The 13,845-nt window shown below is 42.1% G+C and overlaps 1 protein-coding gene across 1 annotated transcript in view; it reads right to left on the bottom strand.

The window, feature by feature from the left end:
• Nucleotides 1-1,015: 1,015 nt before the first annotated feature.
• Nucleotides 1,016-13,845, bottom strand: part of LOC308300261 (mRNA-capping enzyme) — a 137,489-nt gene continuing 124,659 nt past the window's right edge. Inside the window, exons 15-16 of the mRNA XM_080744081.1 lie at nt 5,847-5,970; nt 1,016-3,201 (exon numbers count right to left, since the gene is read on the bottom strand). Coding sequence (XP_080600207.1) covers nt 3,044-3,201; nt 5,847-5,970 — 282 coding nt within the window. The 3' untranslated portion in view covers nt 1,016-3,043. The remainder of the gene's footprint in view (nt 3,202-5,846; nt 5,971-13,845) is intronic.

Here is a 13,845-nt window from a genome sequence, read left to right as displayed (position 1 = left end):
CACAAAAAATAGTCTCCACAAATACATAAAAATACATAAAATACAATGGAAAACAGGATAAAAATGCTTTTTATTAAACAATCCGGGAGCGGCGTGTAATTATCGTTGAACGGCCTCGTTTCTGAGTAAAAGGAGACTTGGGTAAGCGCTTTATTTTTTAAATCTGACGTTTGTAGCTCAAACCGTTGTGCCACGGATACCCCACTGGTTCTCAGGTTGAGGCGGCAGCATGACGGTCATGTATATGACCATCATGTATTCAGGGCTACTAATCTTATAAAACCGCAGGCTACACATTTTGTCTTTATCCAAACATAAATCCACCCCGTGTCTCAGACATGACATCTCAGACCGAACCGAAACGACTCGAGTAAGCGACTAGTGTGGGGCCGTTGCCATGTCTGTTAATTATAAGAGACTCTGGGCTTGTTTTCCGTAAGTTTCTTGTAAATATTGATAGTTGCCGGTTGCTTTTTATTTGTTGTGAGCTTGTAGATCGGCAATTTTAAGTAGCTGATGCGGCGATGCATATATTTTTAAAGCTTGTGTGGCCTAGATAATATCACTTTTTGGGGCTTATTTTTGTACGCCTGGTTGCTTATTTTTTCTCAAAAAGTCTGGCAACTGGTCTTTCATGCCGCCACAATGGTTTAGTGAAAACGATGTATTTTACGGCAATACCAGCATTTATGCTGCCAATGATGATATCATGTGAAAACACCCAAAAAACAAAACTCCCGGCAAGTTACTAATCATTATGCTAATTATTTTGCAGGGAAAATTCCGGAACTATAATGAAAACATGCCTCTAATCTTATACAACCCCAGGCTACACATTTGTCTTTATCCAAACATAAAACCTCAGACTCAGTCTCAGACTCTCATGACATGAGATGGCTCAATCCCTTCACGGTTTGAGACCTTGATGATGATCGCTCCTTAAAAAGATTAAATTATCTCTCCTTTCGCCACAGCTTTTAATAGTGTAAACAAAACAAGATATGCAACACTCTGTTCCACTTCAGTTACAAGACTGAGCAGATGTTAATGGACTCCTAGTTCTACGCCAAGGCTGGTGATACAAAAGACGTGTGCTGTGGGTAGGCAGCTCTCCTAGCAACAGGCAACAAAGACAGTCAGAGAGGGTCGATAATCTTTTCAAACGTTTCTCCTCGCAATTAGATGGGAGCTGTGGGCTTATAGCATGGTTAACAACAATGGAGGTGCACCTTGTCCCAAAGCTGCACAAAAACATGCACCGACTGAATCACTGCAAAGAAAAAAGAAAAACTAACAAAAGGGAAATACAAAATTAACAAGATGAGGGTGAGTGGCTGGCCATTGACCGGAATCCTACACAACTATACAAACAATTGACATTTTAGTACAGTGGTTCTCAAAGTAGGGTAGTCCGGGACGCAACGGGTTCCTTGAGATTCAAAATGCACCTTTATGGGTATGTTAACTCTGAGAGTGTCCAAATTATACCAATTAGCCAGTAGCTATGCCCCTCCCCTAAAAGCTTTTGTCCAATGCTAGCTTAGCAACCGGCAGCTTGCCAAGGCTGTTGCCAAGGCAAACCTTGGCAAGCAGGAAGTTATTCTAAGCTAGCATTGGTACAGCTACTGGCTAATTGGACGACACGTACGGATACATTTGGTTTCATTTGTACAGGGGTCGTTGATTATTATTACATTTTTGTTTGAGAACCACTGCTTTAGGAGCCTGGTAAATCCCAGTTGCGTGTATTCTGACTCGTGATAATGTGAATTCACGCAACAAGGATGGTTTACCAGGCTACTGTTTTAGGCGCCGGCTACACGGAGCTGGATATTTCTGAAGCTAGACATTTTTTTATGCGTTTGGGGCTTGCAGCCACACGAAGCTGGATATTTCGGCTGCGAAGCTGGATATATTTGAAACCGGATAAATAAGTGGAGAGATGGAAAAATATCCGATTCACTGGATCCGTGTAGACAGGGAACCCGGATATCTCGTGAAGACTTTACTGTGTGCGTGCTTGTTAGACCTAGATATCTTTGTCGTGTGGACCTAGATATTTTTCTATGTGGATATCTGAAAATCCGGGATATATGAAATATCCAGCTCCGTGTAGCACATGCCTTAGTACAAAACAACAAGACACTGAGAGGTGGGGTGAGCACGTCACCAACACACTTGGAACGTGCAGAACCTCCTCTAAGCCACTAAACATCTGTCCTGCGGTGACGTTAGCCTGTCCCGATGTTATCCAACATGTTTTGTTAGCCTTAAGCCTACGTTATGGTCCATCGTGCGCCAAACACAGCAGACCTACGAGCTCACAACAACGCACCCTGTTGCGAGCCCGTAGGTCAATTATTTCCAACACACAATGGGAGTATGAATCAGCCTTCAACCGGTACTCGAGAAAGACTGTCCAAAGCAAAAGGAGCGATTGCAACGAAACGCTAACAGGCATGAAGAAAGACAGCTGTACCTGATAAACTCCGGACACTGGGGTATAGAAGAAACGCTGATGAACATTTACTCCGTCTCAGAAACAAACAACAGCAACAGCAGCTGTGACAAAACATAAACCAGGGTCTGCATAGTCAGGTGCACTCGTAGCCATAACAATGTTCACTGTACTAATCACCGAGCTCAGATACAAATAAAAACACACAAAACAATGAACATAAATAGAAAATAAATAAATAAATTGAGCATCATGTTCCGCACTTTAATAAGAACAATTTGCACTTAAAGCTACAAGAAACTCTACAAGATAATATCTAACAGCGGTCAAATAATTCAATTAAAGTTTTTTTTGTTTAAGTTTTTAGTTTTTTTTTCTCAAAGTCATTACATAAATCAAGCCTAAAAGGCTGGTAAAACAAATTATTGGGAGGAGAGGTGGGTAAAAGGGGCAAAGAAGCCTTGCAATGCCCCGTTGACTGTGGAGGGGGGGTGACTTGGCGTAGGTGCTGACTGGGCAAATGAACAAGCACTGCAACCATGGAACAGTCCAGTCCAGAGCGGCCCTAGTGCCCGCTGCCCGCTGCTACTCGCTGGCCCGGTTAGGTCTCTTTGGAGGAGGCGGTGGCATGAGCTCCGAGTCCGGGTCCGGCGGGTGTTTCCGGGTCTGCGTCTGGGCACAGCGGTCCAAAAACTCAAACAGGATTTCCTTCGTTACCGGATGCTGTATGGAGTTACAGACAGCTGGGGGAGCACGCAGACGCACGCAGACACAAACATACATACACACACACGCAAGCAGAGGAAGGAAGTTACTACACAGACAGAATGACAGGCTCATCCAGACCTGGCAAACTCTGTGACACTTTAACCCATTTAGGCCGAGCATTAGCTTTAACCAGTAAAAAATAGCAGATATACAAGCTCACAGCGCAAAAAGTCTTGAAAATGTGTGCAAATCTTTGAATATATGTATTTTCAAAGCGAACGTTTGTAACCAAAATTTTGCTTCTGGGTGGTCCCTGGAACTAAATGTTTTGAGATGCGGGTCCGTGGCCAAATAAATATCATTTTGGGGGTCCTTCACATGAAAAGGTTTGAGAACCACTGACATAGTGGTCTCTCAAGAACAATCTTAACTGAGCTCCATTAACGATGGCTAGCCAGATTGCTGACATATAGAATCATAGGTTTTACAAAAAAACCTTAGAAGGATTCAAAAGACACTTGTAGAATCGGGTCAAAATTCTGATTTTCACGATTTTCCAAAAACAGCAGATCTACAAGCTCGCAGCGCGGCACTCGGTGCTGTGCTGTGAGCTTGTATATCTGCTATTTTTCAATAGTTAAAGCATGAAATAATGATACACAATAATGTGTACCCGTTCTGAATGGGTTTAACAAACTTGTAGATATGGCATTATCACAGACAAAAAAGAAAAGTGTAGAGCATAAACCTAGTATAGAGACCTGAAATCTTTTCAGCAGCCCTGCAGAAACCAATATAACAGCAAAAATACAATGGAAAAATCCCACTGATGACCATGTGTTAAGGACAGTTTAAGATTCATCAGTCATCAGTCTGATGAGTCTTAGAGGACGTACACAATGATCAACACATGGCAAACACCACCACTACTAACATATCAAATCTAGGAGTTGTTGTTAAAAAAGGTTTTGCAGACCACTAATGGCTTGCATCCACTAAACAAACTTATTATACAGTCGCTAAATGGAAAAAGGCATTTTGCATTTGTTCGGTGGGCGACAACAACGCGTACAAATTGAAAAGAGCCTCTGATGTACCATGAATCACGGCTGAGTGGCCTCCGTTTTACTCTAATGAATCTAAAAACCATGCAAACTAAAAGGTGTTTCTGAGGCTGGGGGAAAAAAGAAAAGAAAGAAAAAAAAAACAAGCCTGAATCATGACCTAATTTGGAATGCTTTGACATTTGCAGCTATAAGGTCACAAATCACTTGCTGAAAAGCTGGAACATAAAGAACATTATTCTCCCCAATGTGCAAGGAAGACCGAGCGGCCAGATATTGACATTCTCCGCCCCCCCCCCCCCCCCCCCCCCACCCCTCTTTTGTATTCTGCAACACGTGCCCATGCGAGAGCCACCCAGAGTAATAATGCAGACATTAATGCAGAGCAGGAAGATGATGTGAAATATAGATGAGGCAAACCATTAATCGACAGAATGTCTCGTCACCGCCTTGAGGGGATATGAATAATCGTCGTCAGGCAGAAAACACGTATCTCCATATTTAATGCTTTTTTGCCCCCTTCATTAATTAATAGCCTATTTCATACGTTATCACATGACAAGCTCACAACGCGTCGACGCATATGTGCTTGATCATCGACTATTTCCGCTATTGGTTTCGTTGAAGATTTTCCCTTACATGGCATGCACGAAATAGGGATTTAAAGTAGGGATGTCAACAATGGACCTTTATCAAAATCGATTATTCTATAGCAATATTCGAATATTATTCGAAAATCGATAATTAATTATTATTATTATTTTTTTATTAAAAAAAAAAAAAAAAAAAAAAAAACGTTTTTTTTTCCTTCTGTTTTTCGTTTTTCTTTTTTTTTACTGGATTTCAATGCACATTTACATATGTACAACATGGCTCTTCAGGTAATTGGTAGCCTAACTACTACTCTTCATCTTTCTTTTTAGTGTGCCAGTGTACTGTTCACCTAATCTCTCAAGAACAGATTCTGTGATGCTTTACAATACAGAGGACGCTGTTTTCCCTTTTCTTTGATGATGGCCACCAAGTACCAAACAATCAAGCCTGAATCAATCACACCTGTGTCTGAGACGGGGGAGGGGAGTGTGTAGCAGGCAGCTGCCACTCTGCTGTGCTCCTTCACTCTACACAGTTTACAGTTGGTGCTGGTGTGAATAATAAATCAATGGCCATTTACTATTATCATTAATACTATTGTTAGCCTATATTCTATATTTTGGTTGAAACTAACTAACTAAGCCAAAAAATAGTATAAAAAAAAAAAAAAAAAAAAAACGAAAAAAAAAAAAAAAAATGTTTTCGATTTTCGATTATGAAATATTAAAATCGAATATTGATTAATCTAACGAATATTCGAAAATCGATTATTCGGTGACATCCCTAATTTAAAGTATTATAGCCAGTCTGTGGGTTTTATAAACGTTCAACCAATGAAAAGTATCAACAAGATTAATAACTACAGTAGATTGGATCTGTTGGTACACATTTTTTCCCCTCCTTTTCCTGAAAATGCAACCGTTTGTCATATTGTTGTACGGTACATGGTTTCAGCCCAACAGCGACGACACTGAGAAATACATTGTGTGACTGGTACGGGACCAGCAGGCTTTGCGTCTCACCCATCGCCGTGTCGTAGGAGTTTGGGAAGCTTTTGTCAATCCTTTGCCGCATGAACACCCATGTGTTGTTCTCAAAGTTGCACTCTATGATTTTGTTGTCGTACTGCTTGAGGTCCTTCGAGGCCTGTGTGGAGAGACAAGACGCTTTAGTACATAAACACACACACACATCTTAAGAGTACCACGAGAGCATACCCGACTCTATACTGGGTGGCCCCAGCGGGGGTGGGGGGTGGAATCCCTAGCAATACCAGCTGAGCAACATGGCCCGTGGGTGTTTGACGTCGAGCCTTTTTGGTCTTCCGTAGGACATAAACAAAATGTGTGCAGCACGCTGCCATACAGTTTGGCTGTGTGACCGTGGGCTTGTCGCCGTGCTTACGGATTATGAGTCAAGCGAGACATTTTCGCGCATCTGTTGTTTACCTTTCAAGCGGCTGCGTCTTGCAGAAAGGATTTCAGAAAAAGATTTGGAAGCGTTTGGAGTCTCTCTGCTGTGAGGAAGCCCAATGCACAACGGCTAACCTCTACAGCGAGCACAGTAAGAAAAAAAAGGATTATATGCTGAAATCTAAACTCATTAACCCATTTAGAACAGGTACACATTTTGTGTATCATTGTTTTATGCTTTAACTATTGAAAAATAGCAGATATACAAGCTCACAGCGAGCTTGTAGATCTGCTATTTTTGAAAAATCGTGAAAATTTGAATTTTGACCCGATTCTATAAGTGTCTTTTGAATCCTTCTAAGGTTTTTTGAAAAACCTATGTTTCTATGTCAGCAATCTGGCCAGCCATCGTCAAAGAAAAGGTCCTTTTCACTTAAATGGAGCTAAGTTAGTCTGTTCTTGAGAGACTACTATGTCAGTGGTTCTCATACTTTTTCATGTGAAGGACCCCCAAAATGATATTTATTTGGCCACGGACCCCCATCTCAAAAAATGTAGTTCCAGGGACCACCCAGAAGCAAAATTTGAGTTACAAACGTTCGCTTTGAAAATACATATATTCAAAGATTTGCAAACATTTTCACGACTTTTTCAAAAATAGCAGATCTACAAGCTCGCAACGCAGCACTCGGTGCCACGCTGTGAGCTTGTAGATCTGCTATTTTTCACAAGATTATTGGGGTGGGAATTTTGAGGTGGAGAGGTGGCAGGCCTTCAGGGCTCAGCGTGGGCAAGTTGCCAAGATTCCCCCCTCCCCCGCCCTGAGCAGATGAGCCTGAGCTGGTGCCAGGAAGCATTAAGCGCCACACTGCCAAGGAAATCATTGGCATTTGGCATTTGGCAAGGCACGAGGCACGCGCCTGATCCTGGGGTGCAGGGCATCTGGTCAATCAGTGAGGGTCATAAACCCAGAGGAAGAGGTGTGTGAGTGAAAGCAAAACGCATGCAGAGTCAAACAGATGAGGAGGTGGTACATTCCGGACATCACACTCCCAAATAAGGACCTTGACAGCTGGTAACCTACAAACATGTAGGCCTGCTAGACTTACTTAAAGGGATATGAAACACAAAATCACTTTTTCTATAAATATATATTATATCAATGAGTCACTTGTGATAGGGAGCAGTGATATGGTTCAATTTGCCCATAGGCTTGGGGATTCAGAGCTTTCTGCTGTCTCTGTAGCTATTTCTGTGCATCAGCGCCTTATTAGTCACAATCGTTTACATGTTGAAAAATGTGCTCACACCGGCAGCGGGGGGACAACAAGGGACAAAGTGACAGGCGGTCATACATTTTCAAGATTTGTTTTTTTGGGGGGGCTTTTATGCCTTTATTGATAGGACAGTAGACTGAGGAAATGGGGGGAGAGATGGGGAGTGACACGCAGCAAAGGCCGTCCGGATCGGGAATCGAACCAGCGGCGCCGCCAGGCATCCATGCCTATGTGGCAATGCCTAAGTGGTGGTATGCGCCTGGACCAGTAGGCCAGAGGGCGCCCCGCGGTCATACATTTTCAAAGGTAGTTGTGCTACACTGAGCAACATGGAGCAATGTGTTTCAATTCAATTTTATGCATATGAGCAGCGACAAACTTGAGTAACAGCCAATCAGAGAAGACATGTTTTCTCTTCTTTCTGAGAAATGTATGATATGCCATATTGAGGTCATAATAAACATTCAGTCGTATCAGATCTACAACAAACTCATAACATATTTTGAGCTTGCACATTGACTATTTTCGAAGAAGACATTTGGTGTTAAGGGACCAAATAGAACCCCTGGGGGACCCCCAGTTAATACTACACTTAGGCCTATTTATAGCTACAAATCCATTTAAACGGGTATGACGAAGAAGTCAGACCGTGGTTTCATAATTTCTGACTTTGTTCGTCTATTGGCTGTCAGAACTGGCTGCAGTAACTGTTGCAGTAACATGGTGCCACTGACTGAATATACTTATTTTTTTGTTCAATATTCCCATTAAATTAAATTATTAATATTGTTTTCAAGTAAAACACATTTTGGTAGACAAGTGAATCAATGAGTGAGAGTATCAAGTGTGGAATCTATGCATCCTTTTATACATGAGATCTTTTGCTACTGTTCCACTGGGCAAATAATGTTATTGTACATTAAAACACATCCTGATAGTGATGCGGGCACACACTGTACTACAGGGAAGATTCTCTCTCATGTTGTGAGATGTCAGTTATGTGCCTCCTGACTGTTGTTCTGCTGAGCCTGCCCTTTGTTCCCATCCAGGCTTAATCAGACGTGTCTCAGAGGTGTAGCATACTGTGGCTGTGGGATCTGTTCTAATATCAAGGAACCATATGAGAGAATATATAAAGGAGGGATAGACTGGACACTAGGGCATTCACGAGTAGTGATTTTTAGTATTCGAATTATTCGACCTCAAAGTATTCGAATAGTCGAATATTCGACAGGACTGGCCAAACTGTCAAATATTAAGTCAGCAAGAGGCGAACATTGTGAAAATAGCCGATCTACATGCTCACAACGCCTCGCGTTGCGAGGCGTTGTGAGCATGTAGATCTGCTATTTTCACAATATTTATCTGTGGAACCGAGTCACATTAACTCTTTGCCGTCCGAAATAGAATGGTTGTTGATAGATTAGCCGTGAAATTTCTATTATTATATTATGATCTGAACCGCATTCATTTTACCAGACATCCAGCGCTATATCACGTGGTCTTCATTCCCCCATTACCATTCCGCGATCCCCCGTTGTTTTACTCACCCCAGTTCCCAGTGAAAAACTCAATCTGCATTGGCTTCGAGTGGGAGATTCGGCTGACGCATCATGTCCCCGTGCGTTTCGCGTGCGCGATCCGTTCACGTAAATGTCCCCTCAAATAATCCACGTGTGACTCAAGAGTAGAACTGAAAAGTTTCGCTAGCATAGCCCCCAGCATGGCTGCAGTAGAAACACTCGTGTACAGACAGTAACCGAATGGGGGAAGGTGCCTTGGAGAAGGAAAGGGCCATGACATCACTTCTGCTTCATGTCAGACCAGCCATGAGCTATCGATGCACGAGTGGTGACTAGGGAAGGTTAGACGATCGCCGATTTTCAGATGAAAATCATTTATTTCGGTAAATACGGGAAAGTACGGGAAAAGACGAGCGGCTGAGACCCCCCCCCCCTAGGAAGTCCGATATAGTACGGTTTTAATATTAAGGGGCTCCCCGTGGCTTGGAAAGTGTTAAATGTAATACCTACAATTCCAAGTGCTTGTCAGGGTGGGGGTCCCCAGTTTAAATATGTTAATTTTGGGGGTCACAGCCTAAAAAGGTTTGAGAACCCCTGGTATAGATCATTAACAAATTCATCCACCAGGGGCATTGACAACTCATTCTTATGACTTACTATCTCTCCAAGCTTTATAAACTATAGATTTTTTAAAGAGAGAAAAAAAAAAAAAAAAGAGAATATTCGACTTTGGTGAACAACGTCGAATAGTGACTTTGATATTCGAATATTCGAATATTCTAATATTTGGTGAATGCCCTACTGGTATGGTGAACATGGCTATGAGGCACAATAGTTAACGCTAGGAATAACATATTATAGCCTGAGAGAAAACAACTTCAAATTTGTGGCCAATATTCACCTCAAAATGAAACCTTTATTGTCCGGATTGCACAGCCATAGTATTAGTAAATGGTTACACCCCGCCATTCCGAAACACCGCTATTCCGAACGTTGACTTCTAACCCTAACCCTACCCCTAACCCTAACCCTAACCCTAACCCTTACCCTAACCCTAACCCTAACCCTAACTAACCCTAACCCTACCCCTAACCCTACCCCTAACCCTAACCCTAACCCTAAACCTAACCCTAACCCTGCTTCGGAATAGCGGTGTTTCGGAATGGCGGTCTGTTGCCTTAGTAAATATTAGTGATCTGCACAATGATATATCTTTACGATTGTACCCAGTAAGTTCATGGCTCCTACCCAAATGACGACATCGTAACAGGATGACTCAACTTCCAACGACTGCCGCATCCTGGATATACAGGTACATATATTATCTATTCTTAGAGATACAATGTAATAAGCAGCAATTACATCTGATGCTGACCATTAATAGCTATCACAGAAGGGGCAAATGCAGGTTGGATCACTTGGATGTCACACTACGAGTACACATGGCACACGGTGCTCGATCTACTGTGAAGAAGCTTAATGCTCCTTATTATCCCACGCAATCACACATTGACTGTTATGAATTGGGAAGATGTCTAAGCTGAAAAAACAAGTTAATGTAACTGTGAGAGAGGGGAACTGAACAGAGAGCCGGCATACAGTACACTGTCAAACCGACAGACCCTATGTGACAGACCCTATGTGACAGCTGAAATGCACTATGAAACGCCACAGACAGGAACCCGCAGGAATCCTTCCACCTCTCACAACTAGTTGACTACTCTGTAATGTGGGATTTACAGTAGATACACTTTGGAAAAAGTTTTACAAGAATGCTCAAGTATTTAAAATAAAAAAATCAACCTCACTTTATGTCAATCACGTTTGCACACTGCCCCCCGTTTTGTATTTATTTTCGGACCAGGGTTGATTTCTTCCGATTTTTGCAAGTGTCTCTCTCTCCTCTCTCTCTTCTTGGCCTGAAAATGCTTTCGAGGATTTCAGATTTCCAAAACTCAACGAGAAAACGCAGTGCAGCAGTGTGCAACCAGCTTAAGTCTTCCCCAAAACAAAGAGGATTACAATAGGATAGGAACAATTGAGGCACTGAATTCATTAGCTTTAATTAAACATAGCTTTTGCTGCTCCTGGACTATACCCATTGAGTTGTGTACAATGCACAGGTGCACATTGCCACAAACCAGAAGCGTCATCAAAGCTTGTCAAGCCACTGCTCTTATCTTCATCTCTGGCGAGCAGATCTGTCGGGCACTGAATGGGTTTATGCATGATTAATGAGATGCAATCACTGGCCACATAGAAAACCCACTCCATGAGGCACTGAGAGTGAAGACTAAATGGGATATCAATAGCCATTATCTGTAACAGTCACATATTGTCTTGCCCTTTGCTAAAAGTGAAATTGGTGGTTGCAATAGTGATGACCACATTACTGGATTTGACAACATTGAAAATGGGCGATAACTTTGCTCCTCCTTCAGCAGCCTGAATAAAGAATTCATGCTGAGCTGTACAAGAAAAGTTCTGGAATGCTGAGCGACCAAAAGGTCTGTCAGGATGGTACAAAGGTCAGGAAAAAATAGAAGTGGAGGGCAGCAGCGGCTGTAGATATCGCTGAGTCATAGCCGAGGCGCAGGATGCTGGTAGGCTCAGTGTCTTGCATCACAATTACATGTGTTTGTGTGACATGCATTTATGGATAGGATACTCATTGTATTGGAATTTGACATGAAATATTGGAAGGGATAATATGAAACATACTGGTCTCCACCAGCCGAAGGCAGGGGAAGAGTATGTTTTCGCCCCTGTCCGTCCGTCCGTGCATCAGTCCGTCCGTTTGTGTACAGCTAATCTCCGGCGCTGTTAGCCCGATCGCTGCCAAACTGAGCACACACACTCCCTGGATGCCAATTCAGAACCTCTGTCCCACATTTTTCAAATGGCCCTGTTCTAGCGCCACCATGAGGCCGACGTTTGCAAAAAATCCTACAAATCAGTAGACAGTATCTCCACAGTCATGTGATCATCATGGATACGTCCGATTTTCCATATTCCATCCTGATTGGCTACAATTGGCTTCCAAAGTTTGCAGGATTGCTCCGTTTTGAACAAAATGCCTCAAATCATGAACACAGCGTGCAATCTTGGTGAAATTGGGCGTGCACGTTCCCACTAGGTAGAGGAAGAAATGCCACTTCAAATCTCTCAAATCAGCCTCATGGTGGCGCTATAACAGGGCAATTTGTGTGGCCTGGTGGAGACCTGCACTGCTTCTAGTTCATACTGGTTCCCTCACTAACACAAGTTATCATTTATATTTGACGCTGTGTCTTGCATCACAATTACATGTGTGCATGACATGCATTTATGCATTTATGTCATAGGATACTCATTACTAGCGCCAGCCAGTGAAGCAAGGCGCAAGTACTGTTTGTTTTGTATTGGAATTTGACGTGAAATATTGGTAGGGGTAGAACATACTGTTTCCCTCACTAACACAAGTTTTCATTTACAGAAATGAATAGACCGCTGTGTGAAAGTAATGCAATTTAAGTTATCAAATAATTATTCAATATTTATTAAATAAAGGTTTGACTTCTAGGCAGTAATGACTGATTGTCAGCAGTTTATTTTGGCAATGTTGGTTGGCCGGTTCTGTCAACCACTAAATGACTGTTTAGATTGGCATGGAATTGAATTTGCTGTGCACATTTATGCGTCCCAGAGAAGATGAACCCTACACATTTTGGTGACCCCAGTGCCTTTCTTCTAGTGCCACCCTTATGTCACCATGTCCACTTGCATTTTATTATCAATACGTTTGTGAAAATAGATGTGCTTGGGACATACCGAGTATATGACTTGGATACTAACTTTTGAGATTAGGGACGATTTGATGTTTTTTTTTCTCTCTCTCTTTTTTTTAGTGTTTTTTCTTTTTTTAAATCTCTGATCAAATAAAAAGTCTTCAGACTCTCTGCACTTTGTGAAGGCATGCAGAAAAAAAATCTATTTCTTTGGGGCAGCAGGCACACAAAAGTATAACTCCTGGGAGTGGAAACTACAATTTTGTCCGCGACTAAAAAGGGAAATACATTATTTACCAGAGATGTCCAAAATACGCAGGGTGGCAGGGCTAGAATGTGAGATCAGAAAGTTTGTAGGTGATCTCTTACTCAAAGGAATAAATTAATTATGCATTATTTATTTTTATGTGGGAATTGTGCATCGTATCAATGAGAATATTTGATCAATTTCATGATGGTAACTTGTTCAAATATTCTCATTGTAGTTGTAAACAGTCCACATGAACGAATCAGATCACAGTTTTTCATAGAAATATATCCTAGGGAGGTTACAATAATCTTTGTAATCTTATAAGAATGCCCTACAACTGCTCCAGTTATTATTCACCAGTAAGACTCCCTAATCGGGAGATAAGCGACCGTCAGGTCGCAGCGTGAATTTAGGGCAAAATCTGTAGGAGCAGTGTCCAAAAATGTTTTTGAAAAAATCGGCCTAATGGTGGCGCTATATAGGACAGATCCATGTTGATGACATGAGTGTAGACATACTGTGTACGGATTTGTGTGATTTTAGGGCAAAATGTGTAGGAGCAGTGTCCAAAAATGTGTTTGAAAAAATCGGCCAGATGGTGGCGCTATATGGGACAGATCCATGTTGATGACATGAGTGTAGACATACTGTGTACCGATTTGCGTGATTTTAGGGCAAAATCTGTAGGAGCAGTGTCCAAAAATGTGTTTGAAAAAATGGGCCTGATGGTGGCGCTATATGGGACAGATTCATGTTGACGGCTCTCTTGGCGCCACCGAGACGGACGTGTGG

This window comes from Nannobrachium achirus (assembly GCF_963921795.1).
Source record: "Nannobrachium achirus genome assembly, chromosome: 16".
NCBI lineage: Eukaryota > Metazoa > Chordata > Actinopteri > Myctophiformes > Myctophidae > Nannobrachium > Nannobrachium achirus.
This window is presented reverse-complemented; position numbering and strand designations above follow the sequence as displayed.